Raw genomic sequence first — 19,777 nt, 5'->3', positions numbered from 1 at the left:
TCATGACTGTAGGGAAAGAGATTGTGCTGGCTAGTTTTATATCAGCTTGATACAACTAGAGTCACCTGAGAGGAGGGAACCTCAAATGAAAAAAATGACTACATCAGATCTGGGCTGTAGGGCATTTCCTTAATTAGTGATTGGTGAGAACAGCCCAGCCCATTGTGGGCAGTGGCTTCCCTGGGCTGGTGGTCCTGGGTTCTCTAAGAAAGCAGACTCATCAAGCCATGGAGAGCAAGCCAGTAATCATCCTCCTCCATGGCCTCTGCAGCAGCTCCTGCCTCCGGGTTCCTACCTTAGCTTCCCAAAATAGACAGTGATCTGGGACATGTAAGCCAAATAAACCCTTCTCTCCAAGCTGCTTTTGGTCACAGTGTTCCATCACAGTAGCAATGACCCTAAGACCGGGAGATACTGGCATTAGGTAGACAGAGGCCAAGGAGAAAGCTGCAGAATACTCTACAGTGCAGAAAACAGGCTCCCACAGCAGGGAGTTAGAGCGTCAAAATGCAAACTGTGCCTAGGCTGAGAACCCTCCAACTGACTGCAGGGAAGAGTGCACACCTCCGTTATGGATACAGCACACAAAATCAACCCAGGAATTTTCTACCTGCCTGACTTCAGGGAATGGTTTTCACCAATAAAACTATTCAGAGATATTTGGAGCTAGTAGGAAAAAGTTCTGTCAGCTACACAGAAAATTTAAGTGTATGGGCCACAGGTGACAATGTCGTCCTGATAGTGAAGAATAGCAGGGAAAACACAAGAGTTTGTGGAAGGGGCCTGGCCACAAACACAGAGAGAGACAAGCCTTCAACCCTCGTAAGCTTAAGTCTGTGAAACCGGTCACCTTGGAAGGTGCACACGCTAAAGCTTTTCAGTTATGCACAGCACATGTTGCTTCTTCAGTTGTGACACTGGCCAGTTGCCTAATCTAAGCTCCAGTTTGTGGTACAGACATGGATTAGGAAACTAAAGCACTGATTCAATTCCTGAAAACAATAACAAGGAAGAGGAGAGAACAAAAGAAGAAAGAGAAAGCGGGAGGTAGAACCTATCCACACACAGCACGGTGAATGGATTTAAATAATTCCTGGGACAGAGCACAGAAGCAGTCAGCACACATCAGTAATCATCACTGTTATCCTCATTTCCTACCTTACATGAGAATAATGTAAAGCCAATGCTGGCAGAGTGGACTAAATAATATCAGCAGTTGAGGCTCTAAAGTTGCCAGCCTATATATGATAAGAATGTGCAGCCCGACTACAGCAGGGAACCCAGAGCCTCACAGAGGCTGACAGGTGGCAGTGATCTACATCAGAAAGGGAAACTAAAAGTTAATTTGTGCAGGACCACAGTGTCCTCCCATCTCCAAAGTCAACGTCTGCTTTCAAAAGAAAATGAGCCAATTACCAGATGCAGATGAAAATAAGGAAAATGGAGATATGTGCTCTTTAAAGAAAGAAGCTCTGGAAAAGTTAACTAATGTCTTCTCTGTATCTAGCATTCTTCCGTATATTAAAAAAAAAAAAAAAAAGTCTTTCCAGTTGAACATTCAGCCCTAAAAATCCATTTATTCTTTCTCCTCTAAGGCTCAGGGAACATTGAGAAAGACAGGGCAGAAGAATGTAAGAGCCAGAAGATAAAAATGACTACAGAACATTACCTTCTGGAAATGACATAACCATTGCAATTACAAACTCACTGCAATTGCATCGATCCTGCACAAGACTCATAGTCAGTCATAGATGAAATACTGGCTATGGATGAATTCTGGGGAAGGGGCAGTCATCTTCAATTAGGTACTCTCTGATGATGAGCACACCAGGCACCAATGGATAGTTCCAACCCCAGGGTCACACAGATGGCCCTATTTGAACTCAGTCACAAAACAAAAAGACATGAATGTAAAAAAGAATTCTTGTGTTTGGTGGGAGTGGGGGGAATCAAGGGTAGAAGGGAGAGAAGGGGAACATTATATACATGCATAAAATAGTCAAAGCGCAAAATTTAAGTAATTCTATTTAAAAAAAAAAAAAGACTTTGAGTTTGTTTTCTGTGCAGCACCGGCGCTGACATAGATGGCTTCCCTCTGCTCTGCAAAGCCCTGTAACTGAGGTCAGTGATTGTTCAACCAAAGCAGACCTCACTGCCGTTCTCGGAAACAGTTACCTTCTCCAAACAGAAGCTCTGGATGGCCTGGGTCACCTTAGGATTGTCGGGGTTGAAGAGGCTTGGGTGGTTAGCCAGAACCACATCCTCCATGAAGAACTGCCGCACAGTGCGGAGAGGCAGCTTCTGCATTTTCATCTTCCTCCCTTTGATGTGCAGCAAGCCCACATGCCTACACGGAGGAAGAGAGAGCTCAGGCATAAGGTAGGCATCTTCAGGAAGATGAAAGCTGTCAGGCAGGCTTGGGGCACATGCCTGCAATCCCAGCACACTGAAGCAGGAGACTAAGGCAGTGGAAGGGGTTAGAGGCTAGCTGGGACCCTGTCTTAAATAAAAGGCTTCATTCTTTCTTAGTTTTTATAAAACAAAACCTGTTTCTGTCAGTTTAATTTTAATTTGTTAGTAGCAAAACAATGGCAAACATTCTTCCTAAGAATAAAATGAACTCCTCCATCAACTCCTCCATCTCTATCTGAACAAATCGTTTCACAAAGGAACAAACCTGACTGCAGTATAATAAAATGCTATACAGATCATGACAAAGTCACAGAGAAAACGACAAAAGCACACAATCCACTGTCGATACCTATTACCATTAATAGGTATTAATAAGTATTAATAGTATTAATAAGTATTAATAGGTATTATTAAGTGACTACGGGAATATCCTTCTAATACAGACTTTGTAAAGTGTAAATGTCTACATAATAGCTAACTTGAAATTTGTTTTTAAATGTTAGTATTGATTTTCCTAAAAGACAGCAAAATCTCCACCACCAACCACCAACCACTCTCAGTAAAAAGGCCTTAGCAAGAGAGCATAAGTATAGGCATGGCCTTATTACCCTGCCAGGACAGGAGAAGCAAGTCAAGCCAGATCTTTAGCATATGACACCTCTAAAGGATCTTGCCAATTGCCACTTAAGCTGTCCAAATCTGAATCTAATCACACCTGGGTGGAAATTCTAGGCGTGACCCTTTGAGGTTGCAGAACTTTAGGCTAGAGAAAAGCAAAAATTCAGGAGCATCAACTCTAGGAGGGCCACCATGAGTCAAGGCTGAACTGGAATGTTTTAACCCAAATTGCTATAACCACAGTTCCATTAATATTAATAGAGTGAGATCATGGTGGCTCACGTTACTGCTCTCTGTGGTGGTCACCCTCATGTTCCCTGTCACAGAGGAAGAGAGAATAAGACAATCTAGGGGCTAGAAGGGACCTTGGCAATTAACCAAATTACCAAAATCAAACCCTGCCCTCAGTAACTGAGAAAGACCATGTCCAGGCAAGCTAAAAATCACGAACTTACAGAAAACCCTTTTCCCCCATTTTACTGGGAATAAGTGAATGCATAGCAATGTTAGAACTTTGGTAGGGAGCCAATTTTACCCAGTTCTTGGATGGCACTGTGAGGTATTTTATTAAATTATTTACCCAGCTACCTACCTACCCTTCCCTATTATCTTCCACTTTATTTTCTGGATCTTTCAAAGTGAACTATAGATATCTGTATACTTTCTCTTAAAACAGCAAGTATTTGTATCAGTTTTTGTTTTGTTGTATATAATAAATGAGACAGTAGAAACAAACAAACCTTAAAACCAAGAAAACAGTGTAACTACAACAACCAACCTTCACACACAAAGTGACCTTCAGGGCAGGAGAGAGGGCTCAGTGGGTTAAGCACTTGCCTGCAAGCCTAAAGACCCGAGTTTGATTCCAGAATCCAAGCAAAGTGGAAGGACAGAACTGATTCCACAAAGTTGTCTTCTACCTCATTATAACATGTGTGCATATGTGCGCGCGAGTACACACACACACACACACACACACACACAGACACACAGAAATAAATAAATAAAATCTAAGAACTAGCTGGAGGCCTGCAACAGCCCTGACCTATAAGAAGTGCAGGAAAAAAGAGGAAACAAAGATTGAGGGAATGTCCAATCAATGATTGGCCTAACCTGAGACCCACTTTATGGTAGAGAACCCGCTCCTGACGCTATTAATGATGCTCTGCTATGCTTGCAGACAGAAGCCCAACTTGACTGTCCTCTGGGAGGCTCCAGCCAGCAGCGGATTGAGACAGATGCTGGGACTTGGACCCAAGCATGGGGCAAAGCTCCAGGGGTCCTGTGGTATTGGGGCAAAGATGGAAGGACCTGCAGGGGACAGGAACCTCACAAGAGACCAACACAGACAACTAACCCAGGCCCATGGGGGCTTAGAGAGACTCAGACATCAACTAAAGAGCACACATGATCTGAATTTAGGCCCCTGCACATTTGTAGCTGATGGGCTACTTGGTCTTCATATGGGGTGCCTGGCAAGTGGGAGAAGGGGGACTGTTTCTAACATGGACTCTACTGCCTACTTTTGGATCACTTCCCTCTGGTAGGGCTACCTTGCCTGGCCTCAGGGGATGAGGATATTCTCAGGCCTCATGTGATTTGATGTGCTGAAAAGGGTTAACACAGGGGTAGGGGGCTCTCCTTTTCTGGGTGGAAAGGCAGAGGGGAAGGGGAAAGTAGGGGAAGGGGAATCTGGGAAGAGAGGAGGGAGGGGGCACCCTTGTGATATAACATAAATAAACTGAAATTAAAAAAAAAAAATCTGAAAACTAAGTAAGCTGTCCTCTGCTGCTAACACCATGGTGTGAGGCGATCAGACTACAGCAAGGGTTTTTAAGAACTGACTTAGAGTATGTGTACTCACTTCTTCACAGTTTCTCCAGGGGAAAGGGAGGTCACCACCGAGCTTCCTGGCTGAGACACATAGAAGAGCTGCTGCTCATTTTTGGTTGGGGCAATTTTACACTCATGTTCATGACCCCAGATAACGAGGTCGATGAAGTCATCCAAAAATTGCTCTGGGATAAAGTTGGTATTTCCATGTTTACTCCTACAACAAGATTTAAAAGCAGAACATAAGTTCATAGCAGTAAGGGAATATTCCATCTTAAGTCTACACAGATCTTTTTTCTCCCAAGGGATGGTGATTGCATCAAATTCCAATGTACAGCTTTACAAACTTGCTGGACACAATCAAGCCAGAAGCCTGACGGGAAGCAGGAAGAGTCCAGGTCTGCACTGCAAGAGATCGCAGAGTTTATAGACAAAGTACTTTACTTTGGCCAAGCCACAAAAACAAAAGCTCTGTCCACCACAAATCCACAGTGGTCCTGATTATGCACCCCAAAAGGAAGACAGAAAAAAATGAGTTAAATCTAAACTTCATGATAAAATAACAAACTTGTATTGTGCCCAGTGATGATTATAAAAATGAATAAAATGGGGACTAGAGAGATGGCTCAGTAGTTAACAGCACTGTCTGCTCTTCCAAAGAACCTAGGTTTAATTCCCAGCACCCACATGGCAATTCACAATTGTCTGTAACACCAATTCTAAGGGATCTAACACCTTCACACTAATGCACATAAAATAAAAATAAATTATTTTTTAAAAGGAATAGAATGGCCATTTAAATTAAGAGTTTTCAGTAAGAGAGAGAGAGAGAGAGAGAGAGAGAGAGAGAGAGAGTTTCCAGTACACTGAAATGCAATGACTTCATTTGAAAGCTGTGCTTTTAGAATTAGCAAGCGTCTAAGGGAGAAACCCGTAGGAGAGGAAAGAGTGCCCTGCAGGGAAGGGCAAGCGTGAAGGCACTACAATGAGAACAAACTCCATGGATTCACAGAATTGCAAGATGTAGAGCTAGACTGAAGAGCTTAGGAAAGATGGAAAGTGCAGTCAGGAGAGCAACAGGCCTGTGTGTTTATGTCTTTGTGTGAATCAAGTATACGGGATGTGAGGAAAAGCAGGACACACTCAAACATAGCACTAAGCCACTGAGGCCTCATAGAGCACACAGTCTTTTCTCCAAGAAGGGGATAATGGTGCTGGCAGCCAGCTAAGACACTGCAAAACAACCTCTCACTCACTTCAGTCTCTCTCTTAAATGCACAAGAGTAAAGCCAGTCATTGCAAATAAATGGAAATAAGTAAAATGCAAAGGCTAAAAGGACACCCCTAGCTCAGGAATCCTGTTTCCCAGAACGCTTACAGATATAATAACAGTGGATGTATGTAAGAAGGAGAAGTGAAAGAAATTAATTTAACTAAAAGAATCACACACCCAGTTGTGAAAAGAGGGAGCAGAACAGCTTTGAACCTGGCATGCTGGCTAGATGTGAAAGGCCATGGACTGAAATCCACACACACCATGCTAATGGGAAATGTGTTCCTCAGAGATGCAGGTGAGGAGTAACAAAGGTGTTTGTGCATGTTATATAAACAACAGTAACAAACAGGACTATGAACACAGTTTAGTGGCAGGTGACTTGCCTAGCACATGCAACGGCCTGGGTTTGCTTCTCAGACACACATACACACACTTAAGAATCCAGGCTTCTTTTAGAAAATGTCAAATATGCAGAGGAGAAGACAGAAACAGGCTATGTAGATCTGGATTAGATTAGAATCAGCATGAATTTATGACTGTGTGTTTTGTACACATACATGCAGCTGAGACACTTAGGTGTGTTTACATGTGTTACTTATACATTTGCTCTGTTCACTGAGATGTCTGAAAGATCCAGCATCAACAAGCACATACAGAGCTCACATATCTGTTAGTTCTAAGTACTAGCATTAAAAGCAATCAGAACTCCCTGAAGTGGTTGTTTTCAAGGTAAGGGCAGGAAAACACAAGACTGGACTGCAGCATATTGTGAGGTCAAAAATCTAAGGCCATGCTCAACGAATAAAGTAATAAACAGATAACGTGAACACAAATGTTCAATCTCTCTTCTTGTCCCTTCTTTCCCCCTGCCCCAAGTCCTTAATGATGTAAAAACATAAGTAGGTAAATAAATGAGGAAAGGCATGGTCTTTCCTACCTGGAATTCCAGTGAATAAATGGAAAGAATAAAGGCCAGCAAACTGCACAAGTTTTATACCACAGTGTTAACTTCTGGACACAACACCCTGCATGCTCTAGTTAGCCCACAGAAGTACCATGGGAAACAAGGTACTCACATCCTTACAAAGTATCTTCCTCAAATATTAATTTCAGAATGGAAGGTGAGAGAAGCACTGAGAAGGAAGCTCTGGCACACCCCTGATCACACATGGACATCACCCTCCTCTGCAGTGAGATGTCACACAGCAACACCCTCTGCAGGGCTTCTACCCCGCTCTATGCCTTAACTTTTGGGAATTATGGGTTTTCCCTCCACCTTTCCCTGTGTGGTGCAGGTGAGGCAGAAGCAGAAGTAAGTGTCAGCAGTGGTGTAGAGGTTCATGAAATTCACACATACCAAAACATACTTGAGACAGTATCAGCCTTTCAAAGTCTGCCTCCTGAAGACTTGCACTGACCCAGCACTTAGCTTCAAAATCCCTTGGTGACTTCTTCAGAGACTTCCTAGCTGTCGCTGTCCCCTATCAGCATCCTGCAATCACTCCTACCACTTCCCCCCACTTCCTCCACTGTAGGGATCACAGGACACATCATGTTTATTCTGATTGTTCTTCCTCTCACTCTACCATGGACTCTACCAACAGAATAAACTACCTACAACTACTAAAAGACAGCTGATCCTGATCCAGCTATGTTTCTGGAAAGGCATTCACACAATACACACATACAGAGTGAAGAGAGCGAGTGAGCAGGCAAGAGAGAGAAAGGTGGAGAAAGTGCTTACTGCATCAAATTTTATAAAAACAAAAAACTGGAAATAAAATGGTCACTGACAAGAGAAAAATAGAACTAAAAAGATCAGTAAAAACTATTAACACCCCTAAGCACCAGGAAGGACGAAAATCAGTAATATAATATTAAACACTTGCTGTCTATACACACACAGCTATTCCTACTAGCCAGAGTATCTTCTATGGATAATACAGTCAAACAGTAAAGTACATGGAATGAGTACTTTACAACCAAATACTGTTTCCTAAGGAACATGAGGAAGCAGATGGGACGGCAATGTTCCACTCTTTGCTCATCAGTGTCTGTTACAGTTACTCTCATGTCTCGCCCATTCCAGGTAAACATTCTTTCCCGGGAATTAATACTTGTGAACTCCATCAGCCTCAAGTCACACAAAGCAGATCAGCCCTGCCTGAACCTATCCTGATGATGGGGAAGGATTCAGGCTTTCACTAACAGCCTGGGCAAACACCTTGAAAATCTCGGTGCTTCACTTAAAATTTTTCACAAAATATTTTTACCTGTTCTGATGAATCACAAATAAGTTAAACCATGAGTTCTCATCTTCCTTTGGTCTCAGCATTGTTACTTTTTTATTGACAAACATCCGATAGAGCCTTTCATCTGGAATGGACCCTGTGGAGGGACACACACTATTTTAAATTGTTTTCCTACTGTCAACTTAAAAGATGAGTATGTTTTACTGCTAAATTATGCATTTCTCAAAAGTAGGACATTTTCCTGTTCAGATATATATCTGAATTTTGGAACCACATGTGTAAATGGTATCTACCAACAAACATCCTAGTTCATGCACTACACACTCAGTTACACTCAAAGACCACATTCCACTCTGAAAATCAGGATAATATGTAAAGAGAAATAAAGGAGCTTCCTATGCTTACATTCTCACCAGAATATCTAGCAACATCATCTTCCCTCCCTTCACTATGTATGTTAACTAAATGTGCTTTTCAACTATGATATACCAATAACATGCACAGAAATGGTCCCTTAAAAAGAATAAGATTTGTAAAATGTATTTTAAAGTATAATACTATTAAATATACTGAGTTTGAGCTTTTTAGTAATTTAACTATTTTAAGTAATTCTTCCTATATTAAGAGGCTTACCCTTGGTCTAGTAGAAGATACCAAGAAAACACTTAAAATAGTAATAAATTGTCATCATCACATTAGAAAAAAAGGCCAAGACACTACCACAGAGAGTAACGGTACAGCTAGGGATAGTTTGCTATTTCACATGCTGACCACAGATGAAAAGCCAGTGACTGGACACTTGAAGATGCCTGGGTGTACAGAGTGAATGGTGAACACAGGACAGGCGTGCCCGGCACAGGAGGCACAAATAGCTGGCAGGAAAGCCTGCACGCTAAAGCACTCCAAGAGCTGGTAAAACCTGAGGGCACAGGCTGAGGGAAGGGCAGCCCACAGTGGCGGCAACTTCCTAGGAGGTGAGTATGTAGAGACAGCAAGTTCTGGAGGTGAGGGGAACAGGAACCCCCACTTCTTCCCCAAAACCCACAGGTATGAAATCCGTGGGGGCCACAGGGAAAGTAGGCTCCAAACAGGCATCACTGAAAAGAAAAGGTAAAGGTGGGATTGCAGAGGTCTGAGGGTGCTGAGAGTTTGATGAACACAAAGCATATGCTTTGTGCTTAGGAGGGAGCAACACCAGTTAAGGGGGACAGAAAAGGATGAGATAACTCAGGAGGAAAATGGACCACTGATGAGGGGTGCCCTGGAGAACAGCCAAGACACAGTTCAAATGTAAGAATAAGCCACTTTTTTGGAGATACAATGCCCGATACTGCAGACACTGATATTGCCAATGGCCTCTCGAAAGTCTGTCCCCTTCCTATTCTATCTCAGATTCAGACATAAAAGCACATTATTTCTAGCCTCGAAAATACTTGATAGAAAATATACAGAATTTTAAAAACATGTTCTTTAAGAATTGTGTTTAGTTTTTTATTCATGTAGAATAAAGCCTAGCAGAAAAGCTTTCCTACAGAACACTAAAGAAATAGAAAACAAAAGCCAGGCATATGGGCACACCTTTAATCCTGCTCAGGAGGCAAAAGCAGGTAGATCTTTGAGTTTGAGGCCAACGTTGCCTACATAGTGAATTCTAGGACAGCTGGAGGTACATAGTGAGACCCTATCTTCAAGAAACAAACAAAAACGAAATGGAAACTAGTGAAATCAATACAGTGAAGTGTAGGGAAGCAGGAGGTGTAGAGGGCAGAGGTCAACCTTGAGTGTCATCTTTCAGATGCCACCAACCTTATTTTGAAGACAGAACCTCCCATTGGCCTACAGCTTCCTGATTTGGCCACGCTGGCTGTCCAGTGAACCCAGTGATTCTCCCTTCATCTCCTCCCCAGTGCTGACATTACAAGCACATAGTAGCACACCTAGGATAAATTCCTGAATCTGCTTTAATAATATGATATCAGTTGTAGAACAGGTGCATAATGCATTGATACACCAGATAGATAAATAATTTTCTTCTGGTCACACTGAAACGAGGAAAATAAAAAAAAAATAATAATTTTAACAAATATAATCTGTTAACCATGGGTCTTCCTCGGTCTCTTACATCTAGTGTATCACAACTCACAAATGTCTCACAAACTACAAAGGCTAGTAGTTTTGTCCTGTAGAGGGTAGGATGCTCTGACCTCTCAGACTTCTACAACACCAAGATGTAATTCAGCTAACTAACCTGTATTTCTGTCATCCAGCTTTGTAAATGTGACTCTAAAGAAAAGGTCCAAAACAATAAATAGAAACTGAGCAAAGTTTTTTTTTTTCTACTCAAACTGCCATTAAGTACGAAGAGCTACTAGTCCTCAGAAATACTAAGAACATTTTTTACCAGAACATTTCACCATCTTTTATAGATATCAATAAGAAGTAACCAAATCTGTGTAACTTTTCTCCCATGGGTCCACACTATCTCTAAAAGTGTATTTGCCAACTGTTCACACAATTCTCTACTGACATGAACAAAGGAATCCATCTGACTAAGTGGAACACCTACCTAAGCCGTATAGAGCGAGTTTTGTGTTTCCTTTCTGAAGCAGAACCGGACTAATGTCAATCTTCTCCAGAGATGTTGATCGTCCAAAGTGATTAACAAACCCAGCACAGCTTAAAATATCCAGGGCACAGAGGGCATCTGCCTGTGGGAAAGTTTCAAAGAGCATGAGTGTATCCACAGACTAAGGTCTGGGTGAGCACCACGCCACCTGCATATGGTCTGAGTGAAATCCCACCCCACATCAGAAGCATGCCCTGCAGACTTCAAGTGTGTTTGACAAAGCTTGGGATCAAAGTGTTTTCAGATTTTGGGTTTTCTTGACTTTAGAATGTATAGATCTTACCAGGTGAGAATCCCAAGGTAAAAACCCAAAACCTAAAATGATATAAAACCAACAACTTCTGAGTCTCAACTTTGAGATTTTTGTAGCACTTCTGCCTTAATAATTTTTGGATTAAGAACATTTAACCTGTAATTACAAAAACATATTTTGACAGTGTCTTCTCAAAACAAAATCCCAATGTTAAAGTGGTTGCTCTCTTCTTCAAACAATCTACAGCGGTTGAAAGCACAGACGCAAAGATGCAAAGCTAGTACCTTATCACTAACATGATGCTCTGGCAAAATCAACTGTAAACTAAGTACCTTGTAATATGAAGTAGAACTCTTATAAAATGTTTATTTGGGGAGGGAGTGAGGGGTACATGACCATAAATTAAAACTACTGATTTACAGTGACAATAGAAGACACAAAGGTATTTTGTATTAGGACTACCAGTCTTCCTTCCCTATCAAGCAAGGAAAAAATATAATTGAATCTAGATTTAAAAAAAAAAAATGAGTTTTTATGGTGAGAATCCAGGAGCTCAAATAAGTTGAGGAACTCTATGTGGGCTATCACACCTACTCCTAGCAACTCACTGATATCAAAATTCCAATGAAACAAAAGCACAGCTCTAACAGGCCCTGCCTGTATCCGGGGCTGTAATTCCAGGTTCTTACAGGCTGAGCAGGATCACAAGCTCAAGATCAGCCTGGGCAACTTAATGAGCACTTGTCTCAAAATAAAGAGTGGAAAGAATGCTGAGGATGGTAGTGTGGCTGCCTGTCATGTATCAGGCCCTGGTTTCCACACTCAGTATTGCAGATTAAAAAAAAAAAAAGCATGGCTCTCTCAAACAACAACTCTAATTCCATATTCAAAAACAAACCATCTAACAAAGAAATATAAAATCACAAATGATAATTAATTTGAATTCATGGCTCAATTTGACTGCCAATTACTAGAAAAAAGGGTGAATGACTTGCACTGATAAATTCAATGTCGTTTTTAAGATTCCAACAGAATTTGTAATTACCCCTGTGGGATCATCATGGTTGCCGTGGATACTAAACACTGGAATGGAAATGTTGAGGTTGCCATCCTGGTAGTTCACCCATGGAAACCTTAAAAGAAAGCAGAGTGAAAGTTTCTATGAGGAATAAAAGCTGTTTCCCCAAAACTTTTTTCCAAGAGATAATGCAGTAGGCAACTACAAACCGTATCTGCAGACAACCTCAGCTCAGTGCTGGAAATAAAATGAGTTAAATTAAAACGTTTGAAAGTATCTTAAAGCATATGAATTACACAAAACCTCTCACAACTCATAACTGGCAAGTTCACAGGCCTCTAAGGTTTCTAAGCCTTCTTAGAGTTCAGGGGAGGGAGAGAACAATCTAGGCATATTGGATCCCAACACCGAGATTCACGCCCGTCACCAGCTTCTTTGCCTCCCCAGACACAGTTTAGTCCTTGCCCATTCCTTCCCCCGGCCACCAGGTTCCTCTTCTCTGTGGCAGCAGGGTGCACAATCTGGTATGTTTTTCTGAAATTCATCTATACACGTATTAAAAAAAAAAAAAAAAAAGCACAATATGGCTTTCTGGCCCTGCTTAACCTACTTTGAAATCTTTCCACAGAAACCCTGTATACAAAGAGCTCTCCTGAGCTTCTTGCCAGCTGCATGACTCCAGTGTATGTAATATTTAAGCAGGACCCTACCATTCAGACTATTTCTGGTCTTGTTTTGCAAGCAATGCCATAGTGAATATGTACCAAACGTCATTTCTCCCAACCTCAGCAGCATGACTATTATCAACCCTTTAAATCTACAGCAGTGGTTCTGAACTCTGGCTATAAGCTCTAATTAACTGCTTTTAAGAAATACCAATGCCTGTGCCACAGTCCAAGAGACTCACCAGTTGGCATGGAGACTGGTGGAAACACCTGAAAGTCCTTGGTAACTCTAATATCCACTGAGAACTGAGAAGTGTCTAGCTATCCCAGTGTCCATGAGAAAAACAGTTCAGTCTCCATTCATTTGTTATAACTGAGACAGCTCCTCTCAATAGGCATTAGTGCTATTTTCATTTCTGTGCACTATGTACCTTCTTCATCTATACTTTATAAACTAATGGATTTTTTAGAAATCAACTTGAAGAAAATATTCATTGAAAATTCAGCCTTAATTTGTGCTGAGCTGTAAGTATTCTTCCTTAATGAACTATGACTTTTGAGTTTGCTCCAGGATTCTTTTGCCATAAATATATTTATTTTTTAAAAGACAAATGTATCAAATTTTATCTAGCTCCTGTGTTTTGGACATTTCATCTCAAATAAATTTCAACCACAAATAGTTCGTATGAATTGTGGACAGTGGGAAGTTAACAGACCTCTAAGATTTAAACATTTGTAAAAGGTCACTCTTACAAAGCCTTTACATACACTTTCTTTAATATTTAATAATTTCTTGCAGAACTCCCATTGATTAGCAGGGATTTCCCCCGAGGTGTGAGCTACCACGCCGTCAAAGACTGGCTGCTGGGATGTGAGGCTTTTTGGAGTTCCCAGTGTCTTCCACCTCTGCCAACTACGAACCACATTTCATTTATAATCTGATCACGCTAATTGATTTTTTCCCAAACCAGTCCTCTTTCAGAATTTCCCTTCTGTATTTGTCCATTTTTCCCATATGACCTAAGGAAACCAGAAGAGGAAATTAACCAAAAAGCAAAGGAGAGAGATGAAGTGAAATTTAGAATTCATACAAAAAAACAAAAAGAAAAAAAAAAGAGAGAGAGTAAAAGACTAAAAGATAACAACATTCAGGAAAAGCAAGGGGAAGCTGTTGTTTGAAAAAGTAATGAACAAGAATTTTCTAAAATTAAGCCAGGTTTAGGGGCACTTGGGAGAAAGAGGAAGCAGGATCTCTGTGGGTTCAAATACAGCCTGGTCCAGAGAGTGAGATCCAGGCCAGCTAAAAATACATAGTAGGACCCTGTCTCAAAAAAAGAGAATTTCCTGAAATTGCTGAAAAACAATTCTTAAATTAAAATGCATGCTGAAGGGCTAGGGACACAGCTCAGCGGTAAAGTGAGCCTGGCATGTGAGGTTTTGGATCAACCCTTAGCACCACCATATGCGCAAATGAGAAGTGGAGTGTCATAAATAGAATTCAACTTACAGCTAAAGGCTGAAAAGAATAAGGAATGCTTCAGTCACCTAGATGATTTCTTCAGGTCAAAGAATATTCTAAACCGTTTTCTCCCTAACTCAATCCTCATAATTTATGTACCTGACACAGTTCTATCCCTTTTAAAAACAATGGAACTGAGAGAGAATGACTAAGTGAATGATTTGGTCATGTGACCATTAAATGACAGAGCCAGGATTTGGGCTGACATCATCCAGAATGCACACTCTTTTGGGAGTTGGTGAGATAGGCTCTCACTACATAGGACAGACAGACCTTGAACCTGATGCCTGCACACACTGGCCTCCTGCACTTGCCTCCAAGATGATGATTTAACAGTCATGCATATCAACACTCAGGGAATCCATGATCCTAACCACCACACTTTACTGGTTTCCAGTAGTTAAAATGACAAATGACAACAGATTCAACAGCAATTAAAAAACAATAGTAAGAGCTCATCACTCAAACCTATTTCAGAGAGAAGGTAGGCAGGCATAGTAGTGCACAAATAGTCATAGCTAGCAGGGACACTGAGGCAAGAAAGTCGTAAGTTGGAGGCCAACAGGAATAATATGAAAAGATGATGTAAAAAATAAAAGGGGCTAAGGAAGATCTCGAGATCACTGACAGAGGCACTTTAACAAACATCCATTAATACTTCATTAATACTTTGAAATTCCTCTCTCCAGAAGTGGGCTTTTTTTTTTTTTTTTTTTTTTTTTTTTTAGACAGGTTTTTGTGTGTAACAGCCTGGCTGTCCTGGAACCTGACTTATAGACCAAGCTGGCCTCCAACTCACAGAGATTCACCACCTCTGCCTTCCAAGTGCTGGGATTAAAGACATGGGCCACCACAACCCATTAGAGATGGACTTTTAATCCTCTCCCATAGAGTGTGGGCTGGACTTAAGGACTCACTTCTAACAAAGAACAATGGAAAGGAAAACAGAATTGCACTGGAGAAAACTGAAGACATCTTAGCCTAATAAGCAAGGTCAACATCACCAGTGAAAAGCCCTAGAGAAGAGCCTATCAGAAGAGCCCTTCACTTTGGTGATATTCTTCCCTCTAAGCCCACAATCCCTGTCTAGAAAAAAACAAGAGAAAAAAGCAAATGAGAGGTGTTCTACAAACACTGACCAGTGCCAGGGTCATCAAGGACAAGGAAAGAAGAGAACCTGACAACACATAAAACTGATTTACATTTTAAAAAAGAAAACAGTGGCTTGGGCTGGGGATACAGCTCAGTGGTAGAGTAATTGGTTAATATTCACAAGGCCCAGGGTTCCATCCCCAACATGACAAGATTTATTTACTAAAAAAAAAAAAAAAAAAACAAAAACAAAACAAAACAAAAAAAACCTTACATAGCATAATATATATATATAATACATATAATATAATACATAATAACATGAGAAACAATCCTAAAGTAAATGAATACTTGACTACAGTAAAACTGTATCTGGTAACAACAAGACATAAGCACAGCTAAAAGCGACTGACTAGGGAAAATACACCTGCCTAAACAATGGCTTAGTAGCTAAAACATATAAATAACCTGCACAAGTGAAGTCAAAAAAAGATTAAACAAACAAACAAACAAAAACCAAACAAACAGAAACTAGCTGCTTTAAGTACCTACACTGGCTTTCCCAAAATGATGGACTGTAACCTGGAATTATAACCAAATAACCCGTTTCTTTTAAAGTTGCTTTGTCAGGGTATTTTGTCAGCAACAACACAAATGAATATATCATACAGAAATCAAACCCAAGAAAACCGTCCCTCAAACGAAAGTGTACTTACTTACTAAAACCAAAGTTGACTGACTGGTCACTGATGATCTCAAACTGCACAGGGCGATCACCCATACAGTACTTTCTAAGCAACTCCAAGCAGCTGTGCAGGGTTTTTCTCGAGGGTTTGTTCTCATGGAAAAGATCACCACCTAACAAAATAAAATCCACCTAGTCAACAAAAAACAGTGTTAAAATTAGTAAGTTCAAGGCAAAAATTGTTTAAATTATAGATAAGATAGAAAAAGATTTCACAGCCACATATACTCACTTAAGCCTTAAGTGGGTCATATTTTAAAAAGAGAAGAAGAGGTAACCCAGTGTCATGGCTTGATCTGCCGTTCATGACACCCATTGTAGACCCTAGATTCACTCACAGCACTAAGGAATGGACATAGGAGCAAAGATTATTAGTTTTTAATTATTCAGTAGACACTTAAACATAGGTCTCTGCACTAGTCAAGGGAACTTTAGTAAATCCAGGTGTGGTGAGAGACTTTCTCAAAAAAATAGGACAAAAAGAAATTGAAGAAGACATCCAACATCAACCTCTGGCCTCTACACAGGAACACATGCACTCACATATCAATATGCAACGTTCATATGCAGATCTCTGAGTTCAAGGCCAGAACTTACTCTGGTCTACACAGTAAGTTCCAGGACAGCCATGGCTATATAAAGAAACCCTGTCGGGGAGTGTGGGGTGGGGGCAGAGGGAGAGACACAAGGAATGAAATAATAGTTGGATGGCAAGGGTCCATATACAAGAGAACTTAAAAGTCAAGAATTTAGATTCCAAAAATAAATAGTAAATTAAAAAATTCTGAAAGACAAATATAATATGCACTTGGAAGATCCAACATGGGGTGTGCAGAAAAGGCAATCAGGAAACAAGGGGTAGAAATGGACTAAAGCAGTAACAACCCTGCTTGGGGGTTGGGGGGTGTTTTCAAAGCCAGTTACAAAAGAGCATGCTTAGAGTTCTGTGGAAGGAAAGCAGGCCTCCTTGGCTTTAAGGTTCTCTCCCCTAAGGAAAAAGAATCTAGCTTGATAAAACATAAAACCAGCATACCTAACCAACTTCTAAGTTTCCCTACAGCTTCCTATATCCTTCTCAAGGAGCATGTTAAGAGGTACAATCCACTGGGAAAGACCAAAAACCAAATATCTCTTCCCCTTAAGCTACATTTAGATTTAAATAATTAATTTCTTAATGCTGGCAGGATAACAGCCCTAGAACCAAATCGAGAGCATGTTAAGCCCTAGAGGGCTAGAGGAAGGATATGTAAAGTCAGCCATAACATTCATCTTGCTTCTGTGGAATCTGCAGCTATGTGTGAAAATTGCTTTACATCCTCCACTGTTTCTCACTCCTACCACACAGAGATAGAGAACACTGCTTTGTCCCTTTTCCCACAGCAATAAGTGGTTTACAAAAGCCGGAGCAAGCAATTAATTATTTCATAGCAGGCACACCACTTTCTTTCTTTCTTTCCTTTTATTTATTTATTTTTTTGTTTTGTTTTGTTTTGTTTTTGAGACAGGGTTTTTCTGTGTAGACCTGGCTGTCCTGGAACTCCCTCTGTAGGCTTTGAACTCACAGAGATCCAGCTGCTTCTGACTCCCTGCTGGCATTAAAGGTGTGAGCCATCAACTGAGAGGCATCCTTTCTTTCATTCTTATCTAACAGCAGCAATGTCACTCTGGGGAGGATGCAGGCAGCTAGGGACCATGGGAATTTTAGTTCAAAGATTTAAAGCCTGCAAAGGCTGTTAATCTAGATGCAAACATCAATAGTTATTAAGTGGTGTCTATTAAGTTTGCTTAGGCATCAAGAAGATATTACTAAGCAACAGAAAGACTTCACTGTCATAGAATTTCTTCCATAGGAAAATACAGATAATTGATAAACAACTTAATACATGAGGCAGTGAAAGGAATAGCAGCATAATATCACAGAGTACTTGGAGGTATAAGGGAAAAAAAAATTTCAAAAAGGTAAAATACGGTTGTGCGTGGTAACAGGTGCCTGTAACCCAACATTTAAGAGGACCAGAATTTCAATGTTGTTCTTAGCTACATTATGAGTTTAAAGGCAACATGGGCTATAAGACCACCTCAATAAGCCCCCCATCACACACACCCTAAAAAAATGAAATTTGAAGTAAGAAGTCACCCTGCCCAAAGCCAGGTGGTAAATCAGAAAAGTTGACCTATAAGGTCGCCGATAAGAACCCACTGTGGGGATCAGGCAGGGCAACAAAAGATCGTGAGCCCTGGGAGGAATCAGGTAGCACTGTAAGAATCCAGAGTACAGGCAGGACCAAGGTCACAGTATAGTCTTCTGTGTGAATTTCAATCCAGATCCAAAGGAAAGGCTGCTGAGCAGAATTACAGCACAATGACAGGATCCAACTTACGATGTCAAGTTTGCTTTGGCTGTGACGCTGAAAACACACAGAAGGCAAAGTGTGAAGCAGAAAGCCTACCTGGAGCTACAACACTGCAGGACAAGCGAGACGGAAGCTATAAGGTGCTGCTATGGGCCTGACCAAGACAGGGCAGAGGTTACTAGAAATGCAGAAGGCACAGGAAGTCTCACACACAGGCTGAAGGGAAACTGCTGGGTAGACAGGGTACCTATGTTTATTCTCCTGCTCCATTCTGGGCTCGGCAGACACTCATCCACCTGCTGGGAGACTGCCATCTCCAACTCTATCCTGGTGTTATGTCATAGCTTAACACCTTCCCACATGACAGATTCTTTTTCAGTTAGTTGTTTGTTTGTTTGTTTTTTAAACCACCATCATGCACCCAAGTTCAACACACTTGACTCAATTTAAAATTCTGAAAATTAGAGTTTGCACACCTTCTCCTTGTAACTTTTCTCAAATTTACTTTCTTTTCTACCCCTAACACCACCAGTTTTTATTAATTTATTTTTTATATTAATTACAATTTATTCACTTTGTATCCCAGCTGTAGCTTTCTCCCTCATTCCTTCAAATCCCACCCTCCCACATCTCCTCCCATGCCCCTCTCCAAGTCCACTGATAGGGGGAGGTTCTCCTCTCCTTTCATCTGATCCTAGCCTATCAGGTCTCATCAGGAGTAGCTGCAATGTCTTCCTCTATGGCCTGGTAAGGCTGCTCTCCCCTCAGGGTGAGGTGATCAAAGAGCCAGCCACTGAGTTGTTGTCAGAGACAGTCCCTATTCCCATTACTAGGGAACCCACTTGGAGACTGAGCTGCCATGGGCTACATATGTGCAGGGGTTCTAGGTTATCTCCATGCATGGTCCTCAGTTGGAGTATCAGTCTCAGAAAAGACCCCGGGCAGAATTTTTGATGTATTAATGAAAGGTAAATAGTAGATAGAACCATCTTTTTGGAGAAGTCAGAAAAGAGAGAACTGTAGGAGAAACTGCTATATTGTCTAATATTCACTTATAAGTGAGTATATACCATGTGTGTCTCTCTGCTTCTGGGATACCTCACTCAGGATGATC

The 19,777-nt window shown here is 41.1% G+C and overlaps 1 protein-coding gene across 3 annotated transcripts in view; it reads right to left on the bottom strand.

Annotated features, from left to right (window-relative positions):
- Mre11 (MRE11 homolog, double strand break repair nuclease) overlaps positions 1 to 19,777 on the bottom strand; it is a 54,093-nt gene that overhangs the window by 31,015 nt on the left and 3,301 nt on the right. For all 3 annotated transcript variants that reach the window (XM_055615645.1, XM_055615644.1, XM_055615646.1), the window contains exons 4-9: positions 16,281 to 16,441; positions 12,316 to 12,403; positions 10,958 to 11,099; positions 8,413 to 8,527; positions 4,895 to 5,080; positions 2,176 to 2,347 (exon numbers count right to left, since the gene is read on the bottom strand). In XM_055615645.1, coding sequence (XP_055471620.1) covers positions 2,176 to 2,347; positions 4,895 to 5,080; positions 8,413 to 8,527; positions 10,958 to 11,099; positions 12,316 to 12,403; positions 16,281 to 16,441 — 864 coding nt within the window. The remainder of the gene's footprint in view (positions 1 to 2,175; positions 2,348 to 4,894; positions 5,081 to 8,412; positions 8,528 to 10,957; positions 11,100 to 12,315; positions 12,404 to 16,280; positions 16,442 to 19,777) is intronic.

The sequence above is a fragment of the Psammomys obesus genome, unplaced genomic scaffold, assembly GCF_907164565.1.
Source record: "Psammomys obesus unplaced genomic scaffold, mPsaObe1.curated_primary_1811, whole genome shotgun sequence".
Taxonomy (NCBI): domain Eukaryota; kingdom Metazoa; phylum Chordata; class Mammalia; order Rodentia; family Muridae; genus Psammomys; species Psammomys obesus.
Note: the sequence above shows the minus strand (reverse complement) of the source record. Positions and strands in the feature narration are given on the sequence as shown.